This window comes from Mirounga angustirostris, unplaced genomic scaffold, assembly GCF_029215605.1.
Source record: "Mirounga angustirostris isolate CCGP_5_RB_7025 unplaced genomic scaffold, mMirAng1.0.hap1 SCAF_6, whole genome shotgun sequence".
Classification (NCBI taxonomy): Eukaryota; Metazoa; Chordata; class Mammalia; order Carnivora; family Phocidae; genus Mirounga; species Mirounga angustirostris.
The window spans coordinates 3694379-3720886 of NW_026991714.1; the positions used below are offsets into that span (position 1 = coordinate 3694379).

At 45.2% G+C, this 26508-nt stretch overlaps 1 protein-coding gene and 2 long non-coding RNA genes across 6 annotated transcripts; 2 read left to right on the forward strand and 1 right to left on the reverse strand.

Moving 5' to 3' along the window:
• The first annotated feature begins 515 nt into the window (after positions 1-515).
• Positions 516-13218, forward strand: MNDA (myeloid cell nuclear differentiation antigen). Of its 3 annotated transcripts, none has more exons than XM_064593762.1 (7): positions 518-931; positions 5080-5364; positions 6271-6407; positions 6889-7056; positions 8889-9308; positions 10713-10901; positions 12900-13218. In XM_064593762.1, exons 2-7 carry the CDS (start codon positions 5100-5102, stop codon positions 13032-13034), a joined length of 1314 nt encoding a protein of 437 aa, XP_064449832.1. In that variant the 5' UTR covers positions 518-931; positions 5080-5099; the 3' UTR covers positions 13035-13218. The 3 variants fall into 3 exon arrangements, with proteins under 3 accessions (XP_064449834.1, XP_064449832.1, XP_064449833.1); XM_064593763.1 differs by having other exon boundaries at positions 520-931; positions 8892-9308; XM_064593764.1 differs by lacking the exon at positions 6889-7056 and having other exon boundaries at positions 516-931; positions 8892-9308.
• A 5073-nt stretch (positions 13219-18291) lies between these two features.
• On the forward strand, positions 18292-21305 carry LOC123845289 (uncharacterized). Of its 2 annotated transcripts, XR_010412144.1 has the most exons (4): positions 18292-19467; positions 19568-19793; positions 20480-20587; positions 21073-21305. It is a non-coding gene; the product is annotated as an uncharacterized LOC123845289 (long non-coding RNA). The 2 variants fall into 2 exon arrangements; XR_006791017.3 differs by having other exon boundaries at positions 18292-19793.
• On the reverse strand, positions 19948-21393 carry LOC129045867 (uncharacterized). Its single transcript, XR_008506219.2, has 2 exons — positions 21249-21393; positions 19948-20767 (listed from the first exon to the last, which is right to left on the reverse strand). It is a non-coding gene; the product is annotated as an uncharacterized LOC129045867 (long non-coding RNA).
• Between the last annotated feature and the right edge of the window lie 5115 nt (positions 21394-26508).

A 26508-nucleotide genomic window follows, 5' to 3' on the forward strand; every position in this document is an offset into this window, starting at 1 on the left:
AAGGTTTTCAAACCCAGACTGCAGCTCTCTCCTCCACAAACCCGGTTCCAATTAACTCAGTTTTCTTCTCCCTTCACATGCCCTGGTCTTTGGGACTCCTTTTCATTTCATGGCCCCTTCCTTCTTGCAAGTCAGACAGTGGGTTACCACCATACTAGATGCTGATTGACTCCATTTATTTGATGTCTCAGGGTTACAGTTCTCCAAATGGTGTCCGTTGTAAGATACAGAAAAAACATTGTAGACAAAGTATTCATTGGGCCCTTAACTCTTCTAGAAGCTTCCTGCTCTGCCAGAATTTGAAGGAGTTATTGCTGTAATGATATGAGCCTATTAGTCACTTGTGTTTACCCACGAACAATCCCGCAAGATCTCCTCCTGCCTTGGTTGCTATGTGAACAGAAAGGGAGGAAGTTGGGGTTGGTGACTCACTCTTCCTTCACGGTCTGGGAGCCTCACTTAAGGGGCTCTGGCATCTACCAACCCACACTGAAGTCTGCTGTTTAGAAAGTTCTAACGTTGTAACTCCTTTCAAACATTTGTAAAAATAAAATAAAATAAGTGATAATTTAGCTCTGATTTTTCATTGTGTCTAAGATGCGTATGAGAAAGCTGTTCAGCTCCTCTGACTAGGGAAACCCAGAGCTAAAGCCCTGGATGGGAGGAGTCTCAGAACAAGTTTCGTAATCTCCGCCTCTGGGGGCTGAGGTCAAGGCAGGCAGCCGGGCTGGCTACTCTGTGATGCTCACCACTGCCATTTTCTAACCTCAGAAATTATTTTCTTAGCATTTCAGGAGATTGCAGTATTCCTGCAGTTCAGTTTCTGAGAGCTTTACTGATTTGTCTTCCTACTCAAGCCAAGCAAACACTGATTGCTACATTTCTGAAGAAGATCTCGAGATCTGGACTACTGGGGAGAATCTTCAGTGAGGTGAGTCCGGTCAGGATTTTTGTAGAGGAGATGCGGGTACTTCCTTGATGGGGGGTGGGGCCGGTATCAACTGTATTCTGAAAAGGGAAAATCTCAGTGCCTTCATCCTAATCCTTCCACCACATGGGACGATGATAGGTATCTTTGACGATTCCAGCTTTAAAATTCATTCTGTGGGTGTTCACAGCATGGTTGATATTCAGAAGCGGGCCTTGGCTTTCTAGCCTGGAGGGGGCCCGGGGAACTTGCCGGCTGTGGTGGGAACTGGGATAGGGGACAGGATGTTGGGATGAAAAAAGTATTACGCAATGATACTAAGTAAGAAAACACATCTGGACATAAAACTATATTCTATGGTATTATCCCGATTTCACAAAACATGAGAACACCCACACACAGCAGAGCGTTTCTCAGGTTCATGGGCACACTCACTCAAACACATGGCGCCCTAGCGTGTCCCTAAGGGCTGTGGGTCCGCCCTGCCTCGAATGGCGGGCCGGCATTTCAGGTCATGGCAGACACACTCCCCGGGCTCCTCAGAGGCTGAGGCAAACGGTGGTGGAGTTTGTAGAAAAGAGGTGGTTGGAGACAAATCTGTAGCCACAGTGTGGAAAATGCTTTAGTCTTTCTGTAGAGCTTGGTACACAAACATTTCATGCCCATTTGAGAGAAACGTAGCATTTTAAATATTAGTTTCAGAATTTCCTAAGTGTTAGATCAAGCTTTTTATTTAAGCTGAGCAGTGTTGGTCAGCTTTTCTAAGTATTTTCTGCTTCTTTTCTTGCTTTGTTCAGTAACTAACATATGCTAGAGTCAAACTGTAATCATGATTTTGTCCATTTTTCCTTGTAGTTCTCTCAACTGTTAACATATATGTATGAATATATAGTGAGAAATATGCTACATAACACTATTCATAATAGTATGAATAACAAAAGCTCATAATAAATAATATATATTTGTTACTATTAAGCAAATACATAATTAAAACTGTTGGCAACTTTCTGGAAGGTAAACCTTTAATCACTGTGCAGTGAAACTCTAGTTCTGATTAAAGTCTTTGTCTTAAAGTCTTTTTAACGCTACATGACACAGATAGTCTGCTCTCTTTAATGTTTCCATGTACAACTTCGGCAACAATCTTTTTTAAAACTTTGAGTTACTTTTTGTCAATGATACATACGTAGATTTTTTTTTAAATCCATTTTAGAAATGTTGCCTTTTAGTGGGTTTATCCCTTTATGTACATTAGGTGAAGTGCTGTATTTTGACTAACTTAAAACAATTACCTATAGTGTTTATTCTGTGCTTTCTTCTTCTTCGCCAATAAATTTAAATTTATATCTCCAACCCCTCCTAACAGGCAAGTAGCTCATTAAGCACAAATCCTCTTTCTTCCCTGTCCACCCCACCATGTTGATCTACTTCCCGTTTTGTTTCTCTTCAGTTGGGGCTTTATTTATTTTTAAAATATTGAAAGAGTCAACCAAGGTCTTGTTCTCTCTTTCGTTTTTGTCAGCAGTTGTGGTTTTGTTTTTTTGTTTTTTTTTCTTTTTTTTCCTGTCCTCTTTTATTTTCCAGGGGAATACTGTTTCCAAAACTCTGCTCCGTTGGCGTCTTTGTGTTGCAAATCTGTTTACTGTGTTGGTCAATACCAGAGATTCATCTGTAGTACATTGCATTTCAATGCCATGTGAGCTAGATACAAAATTCTGGTTTCAAAATTATTTTTTCTTCAATTTATATTGGCCAACGCCTCTCTGAAACATTTGGGTTCACATAAGTTTTGAAATTCAGAATCTGAGTGACTTAGGAAAGGCTGTCTAATGCACACACCACATCTCGTGTATCATATAGATGACTGAATAAGATCTGAGTCCTGACTCAGCTCACAGGCACTCACGGTCGTGTAGCAATGTGGGAAACAAAGACAAAAGGCAATGAGATACAATTAAATGTGCTTATAGCTTGCAGCCCATGGACAGATACTTGAGGCAGGCAGAGTATAGGTATTGCTTTGCTAGAGGGAAAAACAACCTTAGTTTGACAATAGCTAGGCCTCCAGTATCCTGTGCATCTTCTTTAGCATATGAAAGTCCTTTTCGAACTTCCCTTGAACTTCCCTTATCTTTACTTCCCACAGCCCCAAAGTCTATAATGGGTCACCCCTCACAACCCCAGGGCAGCAGCTCTTTCTGCCCAGGGTCCTGTCCCTGTGCTTTAATAAAACCACCTTTTTGCACCAAAGATGTCTCAAGAATTCTTTCTTGGCCCTTAGCTCCAGGCCCCAACAGTGCTGCTCAAAACCCTATCAGCAAGACATGTGAGAACTTGCATTAAGGTGGAATTAAAAAAAAAAAAAAAAAAAATTCTACACAGGCTCCTGAGGTCTCACATCAGATATTTTTCTAGCAAAATTTGTCATCAGATTGATACACACACGTACATGCGCAATCACACACACCCACATAACTTTTGTTTTCACAATTTGGGGAGATTTCAGTAGTGCAGATAGGGAATTTGGGTGAAATACTATACGAAGGTACTCCATGCCAGTTTTGCTGTTGAAAATCTGATTTTGAAACTTTGTAAGTGATCTACTCTTTTTCTCTGGAAGTCAAATTTTTCTTGCTGTTTTGGATATTTTTCAGTTCCTCTACATTATGTCCTGATGTGGGTTTTTCCTTTGCTCTCCTATTTGGCACACTCTTGGTCAATCCCTCTGAGGATATCCATGTTATTTGAATTCCAGGAAGTGTATCTCATTATTTCTTTCAATATTTTCTCCTTTTCATTTTATATTTTGTTCTTTTAACAACAAACTGCATGTGGGTGTGGACACTTTGGCCTGTGGCCTGAGAGGTCTCACATGCATTTTCTGTCTTCTATTTCTGAATCCATTCTGTCTTCTTGTGGGACAGCTTTCAATCTCATCTTACAAATCACTCACTTACATTCGAGTTGTACCCGTTGAAGTATGTGGTCACATGATTATATTCTAGGAGCTAAGTCTTCTGAATTCCATAGTCTAAGCTATTAACAATCGTCTTCTGCTTACTGAGTCATGTGCTGGGAGAAGATATGGGAGGAAAAGAAATGACAAAAGTGACATTTTTCACAAATACTGATTTTCATAAGCTGAATTAGATTCAGAGTTTAGGATACTATGTAAAAATATCCAACATAAGAATATGATTGGATTTGGGCTGAACACGTCTGCACATGTACATAATTTGGCAGAATTACATTATACTAGTTTCATGAAGACCATGTATTCTCTAGATTTACCTTTCAAAAAAAAGGGGGGGGGAGGAAGTACATTCCATGCAGAGAGCCTGACATGGCACGATGCAATGCATATTTCTGGAACCTAAATATGAGAAATGGAAAAGGGGAGAAGTCAGGAAGAGACATTATTCAAGGCCTAAAAACCGGGCTAAATATCCAGGAGTACTTCCTAAGGAAAACAGGGAACTACCGAAGGATTTTGAGACAGCTAGAAGTACGGCTTATGGAGAGAGAACTGAGTCGAGAAATTAGCCGGGAGGAGGAAATTCAAGCAACTCTTAATTGTGGCCAATCAGGGCCACTATGGTTCTGCACGAGAGAGCAGGTAGACCAGGGCACAGAGGACACGGAGAACATGGCCCGAGCCCCAGGGAGAGAGGACATGGGAAGGGCTGACTAGGGAAGAGTCAGGCGTGCTGGGCAGGTACCCAGCAGGGAGGGCGATGGTGGGAGGACAGTCACAGGGAGTGAGAGGTGACAGTCCAGAGCCAGCAGGTGGACATCCAGGGAGAGACCTCAGCCCCAACACAGGATGGGAGGAGGTAGCGAGTGAGTGGGGACTCTGACCCCCTGCAGCCCACACTCCACACAGGGCAACAGCAAGACCTCTTTCCAGACCTCCTGCCACCACCCCCACCCCAACCCAACTCAACTATCATTATTAAAAGGAAAGAATTTCTTAGAAGTCCCGAATACAGCAGTTCTCAACCCACAGTGACACACCTGGAAATTAAGTTCCTCTTTGTCACACACACTCAAGGACAACACCGTGACATGGGCCACTCACTCACATAGACACAGCCGGACTTTTAAATCTTCTGGAGAAAGGTATTACACTGTATGGTATTTTTCTCTTGCAGGCTCAGCCATACCTGGAGAGATGGGGAGTGAGTACAAGAGAATTATTCTGCTGAAAGGACTGGAGCTCATCAACGACTACCAGTTTAGCATAGTTAAGTCCCTCCTGGCCCATGATTTGGGACTGACTACCAACATGCAAGAAGAATATAACAAGGTCAAGATTGCTGACCTGATGGAAAAGAAGTTCCCAGGGGCTGCCTGTGTGGACAAGCTAATAGACCTATTCAAGGACATGCCACCACTTAAGGACATTGTTAAGCAACTTAGAAATGAGAAGATGAAAGGTAATAAGGAAGATCCCACACCTGACTGCTCCACCCTGAGCTCTCCCCCCAATTGAGTAGAAGAGCACTTGGTGGGGTGGCATACCCCTTTGCCAGTGCGTGACTCCGCAGCGGTGACCACGCAGGATGCAGGGGCCAACAAGCTGACAGCCCTGGGCATCCCCTTTCCTGGGAAGGGGACTGATTGATTGATCTATGCTGAAGGCTGTATTAGGCGTGAGGACAAAGAATGAAAGATAGAAGGAGCCCATGAAAGCCTGAGGCTTCCAGTGCTTTGGAAATGTTAGAAAATCACAAAATAATCACTTATTTTAAAATAATTACGTTTAACCAATGAATGTGCCTATTCTTACACTATTTGCCACATGATCATCTGCCTTCTGGTAACAAAGGTACAGCGTGCTTAACGTAAAACCTGCCTCTCAGAGAGGCGGACAACTTGCCCCGGGTAAAATCACCGTGTTGAAACAAAATTTTAAAACACCCAAAGGCCAATGTCGCCATTTTGTCACCTCACCGATCTGTATCCTATTTCCTTTCATTGGTTTCTGTTATTTTAATAGATCTTTCGAAGAACATGACCAAGCAGTCAGTATCATGAAAACCTTGGACTTTTTTTAAGGAGATGATGGGAGAACAGGGCTGGGAAAGGGTGGGATGGCAGCACATAGGAATCCAGAGGATGGGGAGGATGTGCTCACTGCCTGGAGAGAGTTCGGAAACCACTGAGGAGCAGGACGCAGTGTCCCGGCCTGTGGTGGGGCCGGCGGTCCCCTCGGGGCCAGGCTGGCTCAGGCAGGACAGGCAGACTCGAGTGTAGGTGCATCGGCGGCGGGAGCTGAGAGGACTCAGCTTTGACAAGGCTTCAGCTCTGGGCTCATTGTGTCCTGCTTGTTTTTGTATCAGTTGCAAAGAAAATGAAGACAACAGAAGAAACTCCAAAGAAAAAGCCGCAGCAGGCAAGGGTGGGCCCCTCGGCATGTGCCCCCACGACAAGCAGCGCTCTGCTGTGCGGGAGAGCGGAGGGGACCACTGCGTCTCAGGTAAGCCTGGGGAGGGGCAGGAGGCCTCGGGCCCCAGGAAGGAGCTCGCCAGGCACTTGCTTCTTGGTCAGTATTCTGTCCGTGCACATTTGCCAAATGGAGGCATTCGGTCCTCTGCTTCGTGCCAGGCAAAAACGTGGAACAGGTTTCGGTGACATAAACGTGATGACATCGCCTCCTTCATACAGACCAGTTCGCAGCCGGGTGGCAGCGCGGCTCGCGCACCCCCGCGCACCCCGGTTTTCAGGAGGCTGGAGCTCTCCCCGTCCCAGCGCGGCGCGGCCCCAGCAGAGGGGCGTCTGCGTCCGGGAGCGCCTCCCCCTGCGGGCTGTCACCCGCTGCCTGTCTCCAGGTGACAGCCGGGGACACCCGGGAGTGTCCCGGCCCCCACGGTCCCGGTGGGAGGGCGTGCGGCCCAGGAGCGAGACTGGTGCTTCTCTTCGCGCTCAGCACCGCTAACGGGAACCTCCACTGCTTTCAGAAAAGAAAGACCGCCGCCACAGGAACGGCTGCGACAAAAAAGAACAAGGGCATCCAGCCGCAGACCCCGGCGGTGTGCCGGCCCGGAGCCAGCACGGCCGCCGCTCTCGCCTCCCTTCCGCGGCCGCAGACCGCGTCGTCGGCTCCGCTCTTCTCCGCCTTCCCCGAGGTACCGCTGCCGCGTCATCCTTGCCGGGTGCCCTCGCGCCCGGGGACCGCCGCTGCCGTCGGGGGCAGGCGTCGCAGCGCGCTTGGGCAGAGGGCTTCCCTTGCTGGGGTAAGGTGGCCCCGCGAGGAGAAGCCGCAGCCACAGCAAGGACGACGGTGGTCGCCGTGTGGACCCCCGGGCCAGACGCGTCCCCGGTGCCTCTGGCCTGCGGGGGGGATTGGCTTGGCTCCACGCCCCTCCACGTCTGGGACCCCGACACCCATCCCTGCCCGCCACGCGGCGTGGTCTCCCCTCCTGGCGGGATTCGGCCGCTGCTCCGACAGACCAGGCCGCGGTCAGAGAGGGGACTAGAGGTGAACACACCTGCCCTCCTTTCTTCCGTCAGAGAAATGCTGTGGCTAGTGGTTCCAGGCACTGTCCTCTGCGAGCCAAGTAGGATCGGGACTTGGCAGCCACTAACAGCGCTGTGTTGCGCAGACGCGACGTGAGCTGGACCCGCACCGGGGCCCCAGACACACTGAGAACCCTCTGTGGCTTGGGTGGGCGCTGGTCCCCACCTCCAGTGCCCCCGGCGTGACTTGCTCGCACTTCCTATTTTCTTTAGTCGTTGAAGACTGAATGGGTGGAGGGCGCCTGGGTGGCTCAGTCGGTTGAGCGACTGCCTTCGGCTCGGGTCATGATCCTGGAGTCCCGGGGTCGAGTCCCGCATCGGGCTCCCTGCTCGGTGGGGAGCCTGCTTCTCCCTCTGACCCTCCCCCCTCTCATGCTCTCTCATTCTCTCTCTCTCACATAAATAAATAAAATCTTAAAAAAAAAAAAAAAAAGAAGGGCGCCTGGGTGGCTCAGTCGGTCAAGCGACTGCCTTCGGCTCAGGTCATGATCCTGGAGTCCCTGGATCGAGTCCTGCATCGGGCTCCCTGCTCGGTGGGGAGCCTGCTTCTCCCTCTGACCCTCCCTCATCTCGTGCTCTCTCTCTCTGTCTCATTCTCTCTCTCAAGTAAATAAATACAATCTTTAAAAAAAAAAATTACTTTAAAAAAAAAAAAAAGAAAAGATGGGCGCCTGGGTGGCTCAGTCGGTTAAGCGACTGCCTTCGGCTCAGGTCATGATCCTGGAGTCCCGGGATCGAGTCCCGCATCGGGCTCCCTGCTCGGTGGGGAGCCTGCTTCTCCCTCTGACCCTCCCCCCTCTCATGCTCTCTCATTCTCTCTCTCTCACATAAATAAATAAAATCTTAAAAAAAAAAAAAAAAGAAGGGCGCCTGGGTGGCTCAGTCGGTTAAGCGACTGCCTTCGGCTCAGGTCATGATCCTGGAGTCCCGGGATCGAGTCCCGCATCGGGCTCCCTGCTCGGCAGGGAGTCTGCTTCTCCCTCTGAGCCTCCCCGCTCTCATGCTCTCTCTCTCATTCTCTCTCTCTCACATAAATAAATAAAATCTTTAAGAAAAAAAAAAAAAGACTGAATGGGCGCAGGATATATTTGAATGAAATATTTGAATCTGTTCCTTCGGTACTTGAGGGCAGTGCAGTTCTGTGCGGCTCTTGCGGAGGATCCGGCTCTAACTCAGAAAGACGCTTCTGTTGAAGTGAGGGTGTTTGGGCTCCTAGGCCGCTGTCTGCTACCTGACACTTTGGCTAGATAAGCTACTGGTTCGTCAGCTTTTCCTTTCTGTTAGGCGATCCATTTCTAGCCTGGCTCCAGCTCCAAATATCTGTGAGGGTCGTTGTGCTCCCAGGGTTATAACTGAGGTTTCACGCATGAGAAAATGACCTGGCTGGTATTCCCTGCCCAGACGTGTAAGTTTGTTTCCCTGTTTCTGTCCAACACACAAGCAGGTGATGAAGGGCCAACATCAAGCTGCTCCTAGAGGACGTGTGCTTCATCAGGGCCCCCTGACTGTCCTGGTCCTGAAAGCAACGGAGCCATTTGAATACGAGTCCCCAGAAGAGGGGAGAAGCAGAATGTTTCATGCTACAGTGGCCACTCCCAGTCAGTTTTTCCGCGTGAAGGTTTTAAACAGCAACCTGAAAGAGAAATTCACAAAAGAGAGTATCATTACCATATTAGATTACTATGAATGCAAAGGAATCCTCGAGATAAACAAAGCCTCATCTGTGTACGAAGCCGATCCTTTGCAATTGATTGTGGTCCCAAACAGCATCATCAAAAGAGCAAATGAAACTCCCAAGATTGGTAATCTTTACAAGCAAGCATCAGGAACATTCGTGTATGGATTATTTCTGTTACATGAGGTAATCCCTTAAAATTGTCTTTATTTTCTCTGTCCACACCTGAAATTGAGTGTTTTCACTTGCCAAGCTCTGTGTACTGACTCTGGGGTGGAGCCCGGCTCCCAGCCCACTGTCTTGACTACAGAGTGGAGGTCAAGTGCGCCACACAGCAGGAAACGGGACTGGTGACCTGATAGTCTTCTACCCGAGATACCTTCATGCAAGTTCTTTGAAAAAGAGTCCCTAGAAACCTTGTTATTTCACCAGTTATGATTATTTTCAACCTCCGTGAGCAAGGACAGCACAGGGTATAAATGAGTATGTACATGCTCATAATTGTATCTCTGAGCTCCTCCACGACTGTATAAATCTTTTTTTTTTTTTCCTTTACTTTGAGTAATAGATTGCCCTAACAAAGATTAATTCTGGCTGTGACACATATTCAGAGTAATAAATATATTGGCTTGTATTCTCCTGAATGTGAATACCTTCAACATGTAGGCAGATAATATAATCATTCAAGGCTGTCTCCTCTTAACCTATTTATTTAACACATTATTTATGAACAGTTTATTGAAGACTAAGGTTTCATATTGTATGATAATTGGAAGACATGGCAATCTAATTCCATTATATCCCCAAAAGGCGGGGAGGGATGGCACGGACAGTTTTACTGATGTCATGTCCAAATTCAGGGTACTGGTTAGTATGATGCATTCAGTTCTCCCCAGAATTTACAAACTGTCATGAACTCCCCTGGTATCTCATAGGATCTCATATGATCTTATATGCTTCATAGCCCCATATGCCTGTCTTCCAGGATAGCCCCTTAATTTACTTCCATTCCTTTCTTACACTGTCTTTCAGAGACCATGGTTAAAAAATGCACTTATAGAATTGATGAGTTATAACTTAAGAAAGTGAACTGCAGGATCCTGGTCAGTGGAGATAAGATTTGGAGAAGGATGGGTAAATGGAGAAGGTTGAAAAAGGAATTAGTTACTGGAACCTTACTTGTTATATAGGTTCTTTCTAATCGGCTGATGAATAGTCATGGTCATGTCCATTCCTTTCTGCATAAGGACAGGAGCTAAAGGAGTCCACCAGAGCTCCGACTCCTTCCTCTGATTCCAGTTGTTTTAAGGAATCAACGCTTCCCTTGTGGTGAAGCAGTAGAAAATAGGAAGAAAACTCATTGTGCTAGAATTGCCAGATAGAAAATATCTAGAACAAGAAAGGGGAAGAAAATACAAAAGCAGGATAATAAAAGGAAAGTTCTCTGACAAGACCTTGCCAAAGCTGTGTGTTTATTTGTGCCTATAATTGCTTTTTTATGTCTTGGATTTCCTGTGCCACCAGGTGCTTCCTCAGACATGAAAGTCACTGCTATGACTTCAGAAACTGAATGTTGCATTTCTGTTGCAGAAAAAAGTGAATAGGAAGACGACAGTGTATGAAATACAGGATAACACAGGAACGATGGAGGTCGTGGGGACCGAGAGATGGCATAACATCACATGTGAGAAAGGAGATAAACTTCGACTCTTCTGCTTTCAACTGAAAACAATTGACCAGAAGCTGAAACTGACATGTGGAACTCACAGCTTCATCCAGGTGGGAACTGGATAGAGGAACGTTAGTTTGCCGATAGAGGCAAATAACTTTGTTTAGGTTCTGAGAGCACCAGATTCCTGTTTTTGGACACATAAGAGTCCAGCGGGTGGGAGGAGAACACAGCCATGCCTTGCATTCATTTTTAAGTGGAGGATTTTTAAAAGGCTATGAGGAAATGACATTCACAGAGATTTCAAAAGGGTAAGATACTTACGCTAAATAAGGAAATATTTGAAGACATTAGGAAGGCAGGGAGGCTACTTCTCATAATGGTTGAGAGCAGGGCTTTGAATAGGACAGATTAGAATCCTGGCCTTCAGCAGTCACCACTTGCCTGACGTTGGGGATGTAGTTGACTGGTCCTCTGAAAGGGTCACAGTCTCTACATCATTGGGTTGAGGTAAGACCGTGCGTGGTTAAGTGAGACCATACACATTCTCTAACTGCTGAACACCAAAACGGAAATCAGTCTGCAGTAGGTACTATTTTTCTTAGCAAAGTAGACATTGGAAAGAGTTCTAGGCAAAAAATGATGCATGTGTGTCCCCCAAAGTGTGAGACAACATGATTTCTGTATAACTGAAATGCCATAGATGTAGAGATGGAGGGAAGGTGAGGCCAGGGAGTAAAAACAGGAGTCGGGGGGTGTATTTGGTGTATTTCTTTTGTCAGAAATAAACAGAAATGGAAAATTCGTTGTGAAAACAAGTAACCACTTGAAAAATTTTATGCGGAAGAATGCCTGGTGACTTTGACATCTTGGCAAAAAGTATGCTAGCAACTCTCTGGAGGGGTGCATTAGGGAGAGGCCAGGTTTGGAGACAGGGACAGCAGGCAACAGCAGTACTTGGCAGTTTAAGGATAATTCTTAAAGTCAGGGGTGTGAATGGTACTGCCCAAGAGAAATAATAACATAACAACAAGTGTATTTAAACGAATAAGAGAAGAACACTTGGCTGAGCGCTTACTGTGTGCTCGGAACTGAGACAGTGACGAAGATACTGAAGTCGTTATTCCCATTTCATTGGTGGAGACACTGATTATCACTATCATTGAAAGGTGGGCGGTACCCTGCTTGGCTGCGTATACCTGCTGTAACCGAGATCGCTGTGCCGGCCCAGGTGCTTGGGCTCCAGACTCAGACTCTTGGGCTCAGTGGGCAGAACAGACACATAAGGGTGCAGCTTTGGGAAAAACTGGTCTTTGAGAGTGGCCTGAGGGGAAGTATACCACGCAGGAACAAAAAGAAGGGAGCACAGAGGTCAGCAGTAAAACGGAAAGTGTGTATAATAAGCATCAAAACAAGTTTAACGAAGAAGAGGGTCAACAGAGCACATACCAGACACAGATGACCCAGGGGGTCCCAGGACCCTGAGTAACTGTATCTTAGAGCCAAAGGCACCACTCTGTCGTGCAGTGCACATCTTGGCCCACGTGACACCACACTCTCTTTCTCAGGCACGTAGGGACATACACACACATACTCACAGAGGTCCACCATGGAATTCTTGATGCACTAATCAACATTAAACTGAGTGCAAATAATTAATCTAGAAATTCTGATCTATTCATGCGTACAGACGTGTACAAGCACATCAGTGCCACTCTTCAGGTCCCCTAACGCAAGAATCCCCGACTTCTACCTTTAGTCCAGAGCAGTTGCACTGGGAAAAATATTTACCTTTTGTTGCTTCCTGTCACTTTTCTGCTCCAGTGAGGACTCCCCTTCTTTCCCAGTTCCTCCTCACCATCCTTGTGGAGCTGTTCAAGTGGACCCGTGGGGGCACCAGGAAATCTCTCCTTTAGGCTCCAGATGAGGAGGGCTCACAAGAGGGTGGTGCAGTGCAGGAGATGGGAGAGAGAGAATGAGCAGCCTCCGAGAGAGGACAAGGGGTGTTGACGGAGCTGGAGACACAGTGCAGGTGGAAGGAAGAAGAGCAGCAGACCTTCAGTGCAACGCCTAGGATCTCATTGTGTCTTTCTTATCTCTCCTTTAAGGTCATCAAGGCTAGGAAAAGCAAGAAGGAGCCAGTCGGTTTTGACTTAAAGGTGGAATTTGATATGATGCACTCCCCTCCAGATCAATTCATGGGCTTTCATAGTGGAATTGTTAAAACTGAGGATTTCTATTAAAAATAGATGCAGTAGAAATAGCCCAGCATATTAAGGGCTGCATTGTAGATTATATTTCTTTATTTTATAAAATATACTTGTATTTTTCTGTATTTTCTAAGAATATTACATTTTACAACTAACACATTTATAATGCAAAAAATAAAAATAAAACGTCCTTTTTCAAAGGGCATCATCTGCCAAAGTGCCAGATGTGGTCTCTTTAACCCAGGAGTGAGCTGCGTGAGGGTGGTTGATTTGTGTGCTGTGAGCCACACGGGGCGGCGGGGGTGGGGTGCTCTGGACCTCACCGACATAGGGGTCTGCATGCTGACTGTGACTTCCAGAGGGCCCTCACTGGGGCCAGCCTCAGGTGATGCAGATTGGTCCCACAGCCTATCTGAAAATCAGTGAATCCTATGCCCTGGAGAAAGGTTTATTCGGTTCCCCGAAAATAACCCCTTTCTGCAATTCTGTCCCTCCGAAGGGGAGCATTCATGGCATTGGTTTCTCTGGAGGAAGCACCATTGGTGATTTATAAAGGGGCCAATATTTTCAAGAAGCTTCCCTATCTCTAGCTACAGTGACACATCTAGTCCCATCCCCCTGATCAGTAGGTACACCACATTATTAATTTTTCAACAGTATTTTCCTATCCTCTTACGTGTGTGGATTCCAGACCCACGTGACCCAAAGAGGGACATGCAAAGAGCAAAAAGTTAGAAAAGAGTGAGTGACATCTACCCTACGTGACAGCAAATATCAGCTAAAGAAATTAAATTCCTAAAGTCAATATTTACAATAGAGCAGCTGACTCTGTTTCTGGGGATTACGGAGTAGCCTCCCCCCAGAAGCAACACCATGGCTCCGTCCTAGGACGGGGGGTGACGACTTCAGGCTTCAGGCTTCAGGCTGCACAAGGATAAGACCCCTGAGGGGAAGCCGACTCAGCAGTAAGCACCGCAGGGGCCCGGGGTGGAGAACAGGTGTCAAAGCAGAGCCTGGCAGCCACACCGGCCACGGCGGTAAACATCAGTTTGCGTGGCACCCAAATAGCTGGCATCTGGAGAGAAGAGAGCTCTGCAGCGGGGGCCTCGTTCACCGGCTGAGTCCTGGGATCCGCACACATGGGGGCTGAGATCAAGCGAGGCCCAGCAGCTGCTATGGAGTTGAGCACAGAGCGGAAGGATGAGAGAGCGCACAGTGCTGGCTAGTGGATGTCACTACAATGAGACACATCTTTCCAACCTGGGCAACCACCTAACCAAGCAGGGAGGCTGCACGTGAGGGGTAAACATCACACAATGGACAACTCTAGACCCATCCTACCCAGACCAAAACCAAGCCTCAACCTGATTTATCAGGGTTGTTGTTGGTTTTTTTTAAGATTTTATTTATTTGACAGAGACATGACAAGAGAGGGAAGAGAAGCAGGCTTCCCGCGGAGCAGGGAGCCTGATGCGGGGCTCGATCCCAGGACCCTGGGATCATGACCTGAGCAGAAGGCAGACGCTTAACCCCGGGCGCCCCTCAGCAGGGTTTTTTACTGGACCCTCTCTGAGGTCCCTAACATTCCTCTCTACTCTTTTTTTTTTTTTTAAGATTTATTTATTTTAGACAGAGCGTGCACGCGGGGTTGGGGGGAGGGTGTGCGGAGGGGCAGAGGGAGATGGAGAGAGAGAGCATGTCAAGCCGACTCCTTACTGAGCTCAGAGCCCAATTCAGGGCTCAATCCCATGACGCTGATATCATGACCTGAGCCAAAATCAAGAGCCAGACACTTAACAGACTGAGTCACTGGGCACCCCTATTCTTCTCTACTCTTAGGACCAGCCCTTTGCATCCTCATAAGCAGCACTAGAGTCTGTGATAGTCATGAAAACCCACAGGTTTTTGTAGGACTCATGCCAGATCGTCCTTGCTTTTCCCTGACTTATTCATGCTTCAGTGAAGTAAAACAGTTTAAATTCAGACTTCATCTTCTCTTCCATGTCACTAGCCTGAATTAACCCTATCAGTTTCTTCCTTCAGATGATGGTGGACGATCTCCATGTTTAGCTGTTACTTGGGGACCCTGTGTCCAGTCAGATAATAGCTTATCACAATACCTACTCCTGATGGGGTCCATTCACTTGACTTCTTGACATTACAGTTCACCAGAGTGCATTCCCTATCCCTAACAGAAGAGAGAAGTGTTTATCAGATCCTCAGCCCTTTCACAACCTCAGTGCTCTTTGGGAATATGAAAGCTTTATTGTTGTGGTCATATGAGCTCATTACTTGCTTGTGTTTCCTGTGTGTAATTGAGAAAAGCAAGGCTAATAATGAAATTCAATCACTGAAATAATGGATCCTAGACATAGTCAAGAAAGTAACCAGTGAAAAATTCATTTATAAATATGCCAGGAAGGTTCACATATTTATGACGATGTTGTGCTTCTGTTAGTTTCCAGGAATGCCAGGTGTTAATAATTAGGAGAATGTGTCACATGTTACTGAAACCTCAAGCTCAGACTTCCTGCACCCAGGAGGTGCAGTCAAGTGGGGGTAATGACAAATAACTTTGTTTAGGTTTTGAGAACACCAGATTCCTGTTTTTGGACACATAAGAGTCCAGCGGGTGGGAGGAGAACACAGCCATGCCTTGGAACTGGATAGAGGAATGTTAGTTTGCCAATAGAAGCAAATAACTTTGTTTAGGTCTTGAGAGCGCCAGATTCCTTGCTTCTCCCAAGGTCGCTGCCTGCCACAGCCACTCTGAGAACAAGGAAGGGGAGACAAGCAGTTGGGTGACTCACCTTCCCATTTAGGTCTAAAATAAGGACTTTGGTTTCTACTGGCTCACCTTTAAGTTTAGTGGATGAGAAAGGTCTAATGGAACTCTTTTCAGCTACGAATGTGTATCAAGACCAAAAGAGGGTATTTCTGCTATCATCTTACTCATTTTGATTAAGATATTTGCAGGAAGGGGCGCCTGGGTGGCTCAGATGGTTGGGCATCTGCCTTCGGCTCAGGTCATGATCCCGGGGTCCTGGGATCGAGCCCCACATCGGGCTCCCTGCTCGGCGGGAAGCCTGCTTCTCCCTCTCCCACTCCCCCTGCTTGTGTTCCTTCTCTCGCTGTGTCTCTCTCTGTCAAACAAAATCTTTAAAAAAAAAAAGAAAAAAGGTATTTGCAGGAAGGAAACTGCGGTTTTCCTAATAATATCTAAAGCTTCGAACATTGATGGGTGGAGTCTCCAAATCACCTCATACCTTCAAAACTCTTTTCCTGGGAGAAATACAAAGAGGGGAGAAAACCAGCTCATGGCCCAGCATCCCACAGTCAGCACTAACCAACTGTTTAAATCATCCCAATTAGCATGGTTTTCCATTGTAATATTTCACAATACTTCATTTACTTAGGCTTTCACAAGGTTTTAACACTCTGCACCTCAGTTTCCAGAGATTTTCACTAATTTATCTTTCTACTCTTAAAAATAAACAGCGCTTTCTGCCATTTCTAAAGACTATCTCAAGGTCTAGACTACTATAGAGAAGTTCGGTGGGGTAAGACCTTTCGGGATTTTGTAGAGAAAGATCTGGGTTAGTGATCACATGTTCACAGGAGCATTTTCTCTTAAATATTTTCTTCTCATCCCTCCTTTGCTCCATTTTCGTTAACACATATTATTGTGTTTGAGCCTTAAAATAGCATCTCGGGTGCCTGGGTGGCTCAGTTGGTTAAGCGACTGCCTTCGGCTCAGGTCATGATCCTGGAGTCCCGGGATCGAGTCCCACATCAGGCTCCCTGCTCAGCAGGGAGTCTGCTTCTCCCTCTGACCCTCCTCCCTCTCATGCTCTCTGTCTCTCATTGTCTCTCTCGCAAATAAATAAAATCTTTAAAAAAAAAAAATAGCATCTCATTTCATCTTCCACAAAAATAACTCCCAATTGTCATTTAATCAAATGCATATAGTGAGTATTCCTTGGTGAATTTGACATTTCTGACCTCAGGAAGTTTTCTGTCTTGGTTTCCTGGCAGAGGGAGAGAACCATGTAGCATCCACAAGAATACCTGTGAACACGGCAATGGGTTCATTGTCTACCGAGTCTCTCAAGTGTCTTCCTTTTGCTTTCTACTCAGAGTTTCTTCAATACACTGCTTCCTTCTGCTGAAGGACTCTCACAAACTTAACTTGGTTGACCCTTTTCATCCTCTGGTTCCCGATTTAATGTCTCCTTCTCAGGAAATCCTCCCGTAGGCCCTATCTTAAGCTAGAAGTCTTCTTTGTATTTACTTGTATAAGATCTTGTTTTTTTCTTTTCTACCACTTGTGACTACTATAATTATTATTTTTTAAAGATTTTATTTATTTATTTGACAGAGAGAGAGACAGCTAGAGAGGGAACACAAGCAGGGGGAGTGGGAGAGGGAGAAGCAGGCTTCCCGCTGAGCAGGGAGCCCGATGTGGGGCTCGATCCCAGGACCCCGGGATCATGACCTGAGCCGAAGGCAGACGCTTAACGACTGAGCCACCCAGGCGCCCCACTACTATAATTATTAATTGTCATTTCATCCACACTATAAGCTTCAGGAGTAGGAGTGCCCTGTCTTTCTTTTAAAGTACTTTATCCAAGTTACTAACTCAGGACCTCCTCAGATTGTGCTCCCAGTAAATACAATTGCCCAACGAAATAACACCAAGTACCAAGATGAGAATTTCACAGGGTCCAAAGAAACACACCTGAGGGTCATCTAATCTAGGCAAGAAGGAATATATAAACTGAGGTCAAAGGATGTCCGGCCGCATACACAGAGACACGCAGGAAAGTAGTGGGAAAAGGACAAGAGTTTAAGGGTCTAGGGTCTAGGGAAATCCAGGCAGAAGGAAAACCACACACAAACACCTGGAAATGAAATGAGTAAGCTGCATTTTATACTTGCATGATTTTATTAGTTCTGATTATATTGCCCTGAAACTTGGATTTGCCAGACTCCTGCTATGTCCCACAAATACGAAGGCCGGCCTAACAGGTCATTGAAATACCAGTGAGTCATTGTGTGAAAGGAGAGTATTGTATTACACACAAGGAAGGGGATGAGATTGCGGTGGACCAGCGTGGCAAAACTGTATCAGCTGCAATTATTATCTTTTCTTCTCTTTCTTTCCCTTTTTTTTTAACTTTCTTTTTATGCAATTAATATACAATCATCTTAGCAAAAATGACTAAATCCAGAGCACAAATCACTGAAACAAAATGTAACTTGCCTGAAATCCAGTTGTATCCCATATGTGCCCTTCCCGATTTTCACTACATAGGACACACATAATATTTTCTGAAAATGGCATCCTACACTAATCAATATTCTGTAGCCTATTTTATTTATTTAAGACCTTATGATCATCTTACGAGTGCATATGGGGAGGGAAAAATGGATGTAAGGGATAAAATGCTAAAATGCATGGATGTCCTCAAATGCATTTGAAACAACAGTAATCCTACGTGGGATGAATTTTCCTATCCTGTGTTACAGTTATGTCTGTAATGAACATGCTTATATTCTCCTTTGTCCTACTACGTCGCTCTAAGTAGTTGTACAGTTTCTTTCAGGCTGCGTTCCATTGTTACTGTTGCTCCTTTCATACAGAAGTCTGTTATTGCTGATGCACTTCCATGGGAAGGTGCTTCCCTGGGTTCTGGTAGATTGGTCACATCGATGAGAAGTCAGACAAGTAAGGTCCAGTCACAAAGGTGACTGCCCTGCGTCATGTCAGCTCACACCGCTCTTTTCTTTTAAGATTTTTTTATTTGAGAGAGAATGAGCAGGAGGGGCAGAGGGAGAGAGAGAGAGAGAGAATCTCAAGCAGACTCCACGCTGAGCACCCAGTCCGACACGGGGCTCAATCTCATGACCCTGAGATTACAGCCTGAGCCGAAACCAAGAGTCAGATGCTCAACCGACTGCACCAGCCAGGCGTCCCAAGCTCACACCACTCTTAAGTATCTCTGGTCTGAGGAGGAGGCTCCCTGGACTCCACGGGCTCCATGGATTTGTTTCCCATCCTTGCCTCTCACACTTCCTTCTAAAGAAGAGGCAACTTTCTCTTCATAAAGCATTCTGATGCAACTCATGCAATCCCAGGCCTCTGTGGAGAGAGGATCGTGAAGGCGAGCCAGTCTGCTCCCAGGGTTTCTGCTGGCACGCTGTCTCCTAGAGCTCCGACACTGACAAGTCCTGTTTATTCATGCTCAAGGCCACGGCTCTAGCAATACAGCCCTGAGACTGATGCATTCAGGGACGCCTGGGGGTCTACCAGCATGTCTCTCTCATTTCTTGGAACACAGCACTAGTTTTTTGGAAATGAACACTGAGTTGGCCACTCAGCCCAGTGCACACTTGTTACAATGAAAAGCAGTTGTTGTTTCTGGCTTGCAGTGGTCATCCGTCTGCAATTTCAATGCTATGCAAGGTGGGCTTTGTTTTTCTTTTTTCCTCTTTTTTACTATCTTTATTTTCCTTGGTACTTAAGTGGTTAAAGGTATATTTAAATTTATTCTTCTTCTATCTAGAGAGCAAACAAGATTTCCAAGATCAATATTATAAACTTCAGGAACGATTGTGAATGGGTTGTTCAAGTTACGTAAGGCAAGCCCTCCAATGTTTGCTCAATTTTCTTCTCTAACACACGGAATTAGAAGTCTTGACTTGCCAACTGGAACTTTGGCTGGTGATCGAATGCAAAAAACTAGGACTATCTTCTGACTCGATGGTGGTGAAGTCTTCCCACTTGGCAGGGTATGGATTGGGGGCCCTATTAATGCACATTCTCTCAAGATAGCTCCCTGAAAGTTCTATAGAAAAAGATTCATTAGGCAAGTCTGGCATTTAATCAGCTATGATTATCTATTTTTTGCCACAATGATCAATGACCAAAGAAGAATAGTCGATATTTGTGTATGTGAGATACAATCTTTTTAAGCCCAACTGAACTGTATCAGTAGTCATTTATTCACGTTTAAATAATGCATTTCCAACCAAGCTTGGATTCTGGTTGTGACGTGTCATCAGAATAAGAAATAGATTGGCTGCTATTGCCTGGGATGTAAATACATTCAACAGTTAAGCATATGATTAAACATTCAAGACTGTCGACTCTGCTTAATTATAGTTGGAAGGAGTATTTCAATCCATAAAAACTATTTGCACACTGCTATCATCTCGACTCTTATATAATCCGCAGCTTCATAACCTGCCATATTTGTCTCCTGGGATAGTCCCTTCACTTTGCCTTTATTATTCTGTGTGCATTCTCTTAAAGAGATCATTCCTATAGAGCAATTCTTTAACTGGTGAGTAATAGCCTCCCTAAGGTCCCTCTCTACCCTTTACCTTAAGACCAGCCTGATGCACCCACCTCAGCAGTGTTTAAATTTGTAATAAAGAATCACAGAAACCCACAGATGTCTGTGTCACCCTGGCAGGTCCTCCTTGGTTTTCGCTGACTTACTGCTGCTTTGATGGAACTATCCAGATGGTTTCCCAATTCAGACTTCAACTTCTTTTCCATCACCCTGGTGTGGATTAATGCAGTAAGTTTTTTCTCCTTTAGATGACTTCACATCATATGCCAGATTTAGCTGATCTTTGAGAGTCCCCCTGCCAGTCATGGCCTCATCCTTCGTGAAGATCGCACAGCAGGTTACAATACTGCCTGCTGATTCCTTCCATTTATTTGGCATCTTCAGATTCTCCAGGGTGTATCCCATGCCCTTCGTAGGATTAAAAAAAAACCAAACAAAAAACAAGGAAAAGTATTTATCAGGCCTTCAACCCTTTTAGAGGCTTAGTGTTTTTTCAAATTCTGGAAGACTTGGTTATCGTATTTATATAAGGCAATTACACACGTTACACACTTGTTTTCTCTGTATAACTGAGAATGGCAAGAATAAAACTGAAATTCAGTCACTGAAGGGAAGGATTCCAGGCATAGGCAAGCAGACAAATAGTGCACAATTCATTTACAAATACTCTAGGAAGGATTCACGTAGTTGTTATGATTTTGTCCCTTTATCAGGCCCCTAGCATGTGCATGGCAGGGCATTGAAGCCAAAGGATCTTTACAGCCGACTTCCTCCATCCAGGAGGTGGGCTCAAGTACTGGTAATGATAGACCTCGACGGTCCCTCGCCTGCTGCCAGAGGGGGCCCCCGAAGGAGAAAGAAAGCGGGGAGAAGTGGCTGGATGACTCACCGCTCCCCTTTGAAACTGGAGCCTGGGTTAAGGGCGTTGGTATCTGCTGATCCACATTTAAGTCTGCCTGCCGGGTAAGAAAATTTCAGGCCCGTAACTCCTTGCAGCTACAGACCATTTTTTTCTTTTAACAGCAACAACAACAACAAAAAAAATTAAGAAAAAAAACTTGGCTGTCATTTTTCATTGTGACTAAGATGTTTACAGGAAGGAAACTGTTCAGTTTCTCTGGCTGATGAAACTGAAAGTTATAGACATTGATGGGAGGAGTCTCAAATTATTTCATAAGGACACACTCCTGGCCTGAAGGACATCGAAGCTGGACACAGCCAGCCCTCGACAAGTGACTCTAGCCACTGCTTTTGCCTTGTCATCTTCCAAAACACTTCATCTTCCTCCGCCCTTCACAAGACCCTAACATCCTGCAGGTCTGAGTCTGAGATCTTTACTGATTTCTCTTCCTGCTACTACGAGGCATGATTCTCTATTTATCATGAAGGCCTCAGGATCTAGATGCCAGAGTAGGAGATTTGCATTGCACGGGTCCTGTGACATTCTCCGTACAGACGGATCCAGGGCTTAGCTTGTCACCCCAAGTTCACAAGGGGAAGAATTCGGTCTGGTTCTTGGGGTGGGCGAGAAGTGGGGAAAAGGGATCAACTGTGTTCAGAAAAGGGAAAACCACTGTGGCTTCATCCTCATCCTTCATTTCCCTGGGGATAGAAGAGACATCCTGTATTCTACTACCACTGAGGCCTGAACACAGCACGTGACGATTGCAGATTTTAAAATTCATTCTGTGGGTGTTTACAGCATGGTTGATATTCAGAAGCGGGCCTTGGCTTTCTAGCCTGGAGGGGGCCCGGGGAACTTGCCAGCTGTGGTGGGAGCTGGGATAGGGGACAGGATGTTGGGATGAAAAAAGTATTATGCAATGATACTAAGTAAGAAAACACATCTGGACATAAAACTATATTCTATGGTATTATCCCGATTTCACAAAACATGAGAACACCCACACACAGTAGGACATTTCTCAGGTTCAGGAGCACCCTCAGTCATGCACTTGGCGCCCAGTGTTTTCCTAAGCGCTGTGGGTCTGCTCTGCCTTGAATGGCAGGACAATGTTTCAGGTTGAGGCAGACTCGCTCCCTGGGTTCCTCAAAGGCTGAGGCAAATCTGGTGATGCAAATTTATAGGAAGGAAGTGGCCAGAGTCAAATCTGTGAACCACCTTGCGAAATGCTTTACTCTTTCTGCAGAACCCAGTATACAACCGTTCCAGGTGTGCTCGAGAGGAAGGTAACATTTTCCTAAGTAGTACGTAAAGTTTTTTATTTAACCTTTTTAACTTTGGCGGTCAACTTAAAAAATATTTTCTGAATTTTTTTCTTTATTTTGTCTGTTTAATAAGTGAAAAATGCTAAAATCTTGAAACATAAGAAGGAATTTGTCAAATTTTCCATTCAGTTTTCCCCAATTTCTAATATAAATATTGCAAATATATGTGTATATTTATATATATAAAGAGAGATAAAAATAAGCGACATAATACATCACACTATTTTAAGTAATACAAAGGAATATAAAATGATAACAAATAATATATTTTTATTACTATTAGGAAATACATAATTAGAACTGTTGTACATTTCAGGGTCCTGAAGTTTTCAGGCTGAGAACCCCTTGTAATAAAAAGACAGCTTAACAGGAGCAAAACAAATTTAATTTCATAGTGTGAGGACCCCCCAAGGAAACGAGCCACAGAGGCAGCTGGAGGCTTACAGGCCATTCTGAGCTAAGGAGAGGGGCGGGTGTCTGAGGCTCCAGAGGGCCGGCAGGTGCTTCACAGGAGGATGAGAAGAGCAGATGTTTGGTCCCCAGTGTTTGCCCTGCCAGGCAGATGAGTCTCTCCATTATCTCTGGTAATCTCTCTCCTCCTGGTGCAGGGCCCCTTTCCAAATTCTCTCAGGCAGGTAGAAGGGAGGAAAAAACCTTGTCCTGAGTCAGCTCCAGCTCCGCACATGCTGAAGTGGCCCAGTGGGGTGGCGCATCCTGCCGCCCTTCAGTGACGAAATCCCAGTTCTGCTGATGCTCTTTGTCTTACAGTCTATTTCTAATTAACTGACTGAGATAAAATTGTCTGATTAGATTACAGTTCGCATGACAAAATTTTCCCAACTTTCCTTCAACACTCAAACAACCTTTTGTCAACAACATGTTAAGTAGATTAAAAGAAAACACTTTGTGTCTTCAGGTTTTGCCCTTTATGTGTATTCTTTGAATGTTTTATTTTGGCTAACTTATGCCATCTTTATTTCAATTTTTTTATTAAGTTTTATTTATTTATTTTGAGAGAGAGAGCATGAGAGGGGAGGGGCAGAGGGAGAGGGAGAGACTCTCAAGCAGACTCCATGCCCAGGACGGAGCCTGACGCAGGGCTGGACTGCGTAACACTGAGATCATGACCTGAGCCGAAATCAAGAGCCAGACACACAACCAACTGAGCCACCCGGGTGCCCCCTATTAAGTTTTAATTTTAATTCCAGTTAGCTAATGGTGCAGTCTCTGTGGAAATCGTTATTTCAGTTTGTAAACCTTACTCTATGCTTCTTTCTCTCCTTCTTTGTCAACATTTTAACATGTGTATTCCCATCGTCCCCCAAAGACAAGTAACTTCGTGAGCTCATCTGCATTCTCTCCTCACTACTCCTTAGCCCCGGTGTTAATACTCTCCATTTTCTTTCTCTTCAGTCAGGGCTTGGTTTATTTTTGAGACGGTGACAGACCTAATTAAGGTTGTTGTTCATTCTTACTTACCTTTCATCCTGAATCATTTCCTGGCTTTATTTACGTGTTTTCTTATTAAATATTATTTCCAAAATAGTGTTTTGGTGGGTGTCTTTTTTTTTTTCTTGCAAATCTTCTGGTTGTTAATTGTGCTGATTAATACCAGACAATCATTTTTTAGGTCCTTACATTAAAATATAATTTTGGCTAGTATAAAACTCTAGTTTCAAAATGATTTTTCCTTTGACATAAGTTGGGGACACCTTTCTGAAGCCATTAGGATTACACAGGGTTTGGAATTCCTATTTTGAGTAACAAAGGGTATTTAATTCATGCCCTATACATAGTGCATTACATAAATGGCTCAGTGGGATCCAGGTAATGACTCCCAAACCCAACGTTCTGATACAACCCAACGGCAAAACAAGTCAAGCCACTAATAAAGTAATCCCATTCCATAAATGCTGTGATCTTGCTCTTGGGAACAAGTCAAAGTCCAGCAAGAAAACAATGGTGTGGGCACATGGACACAAAGAATGTGGTCCAACATCAAGTTTATTACTCTGGTAGGGCTGCCAGAGCAAAGAAACCCAGAGCCTAGATCAGTACCTTCCTCACAGGGGCTCTCAATAAATATATTTACTCAATGAAGAAATAAAACTCAAGTACTAAGAGATGAATCAGCACAGCTAATAAAGGACAAATAAGGGTCATATATATATACATATATGTATGCATATATATATGCATATATATATACTTCATCTCATATTCAAAACCATTAAGCAGAAAAAAAATCTACTTTCCTTCAAACAATGGAAGACACAATCGTACAAACATGACATCAGAATAATGGAGTCCATCCCAGGAGCCTCTGGGGATGGTGGCGAACAGTGCGTTCTCAGCTAGGTCATCCCCTGTATTTTCAGATACTTACACAAACCCCACACACCAGTTGCGTCAACAAAGTGCCCTCTTACTGTCCCCATTCCTTACACCTCCCTGAAATCTACTTACAGTGTGATCCAATCCTGAAAGGGCTTCTCATCTAATCTTGGACTGAATACAATTCCTTTGCCACATCTCTCATTCCTTTATCAAGCGTGCAGTTGGACACACCACCAGTTTCTATGTCTTTTGCTATTTACAAGGCATATGTTCATTAAACGATTCCTGACCTCAAGAGGATTCTTGTCTTTGGTTGGTCCAGGTTCAGAGGGATGGTGTGGCGAGACGGTCAGACACGTAGAGGGGGCCACAGACGTCGGCTCACTCTTTGTGCTCCGGTGCCCATTCCCACCTCTCACTTCTGCCCACCGACACCCCTCCCGCTTATGCTGCACCTTTCATGCTCCTTCCCAGGCCATGGATTTTTAACATGTGCTACTTTGCTACTTTTCTTTTGCTTGCAGTCCTTTTCTCTTGTCTATCCTTTGCCCCAGTCTTTTCCAATGCTGACCCAATCCACTTTGGGTTAAGTCCTCCCTGATGCCCCACCCAGAAGAGCTCGGAGCCTTTTTTTTTTTTTTTTTAAGATTTATTTATTTTAGAGAGAGTGCATGCGCATGCAAGCAGGGGGAGGGGCAGAGGGAGAGAAAATCCCCAAGCGGACTCTCCACTGAGCATGGAGCCTGACTCGGGGCCAAAATCATGACCTGAGCCCAAATCAAGAGTCGGACTTAACCGACTGAGCCACCCAGGTGCCCGAGCTCAGATCCTCTTACTGCCTCCTTCCATAGGCCTCTTTATTTTCTGTTAGCGAATTTGTAACAACTAATAAATCTGTGGTTTTCTTTCCTACTAGAAATAAATTCAGATCATAGATACCCTCTGTTCAAAGGAAACAGAAGACATGTTGGAATAGTGAGCTCACTCCTGTGTGCATTAAATCCTGTCCCAGACCATAGCACCCATGCAATGCTGTCAGCTCTGCAGTTACCTCCATGCAGGGCACAGAAGCCTGTATCCAGAGCGAAAGGGCAGGCGAATTGAGAGACAGGGGTGCTAAGTCCCTGCCTTATTATCCATGGTCTAACCCAAGCCCAGGCTGCTCTCCGACCGAGGTTACCAGCCTCTGCCCCCACCCCATACATGCCAGTTGAAGACAGATCGCTTGTATACCAGCTTTCTCAATTAAAAACTGGGTATTTTTATTTTTAGTTCCAAGAATTTGTATTTCTCTTAGTAGTTTTAAAGGTTTTATTTGTGGGACAGACCAAGCATCCTGTGTCTTTTTGTCATCCTGGTAGGGGTAGCCATAGATGGAGCCCATGTCTGGTCATTACCAGTTCACACACCACTTTAATGACTTTTGTGAGTACATTAGGACAACCCAACTTTTCTCCTGCGTGCTGGCTTGGAAAGGTCCATGTCTCCTTGGTAGGATCCCACCTGCCTAAGTGGGCGACACAGGAATATTTGTTTCCTCGAACCACTTGAGCCCAGAAAGGAAGGGTGATGTGCCTCCATGA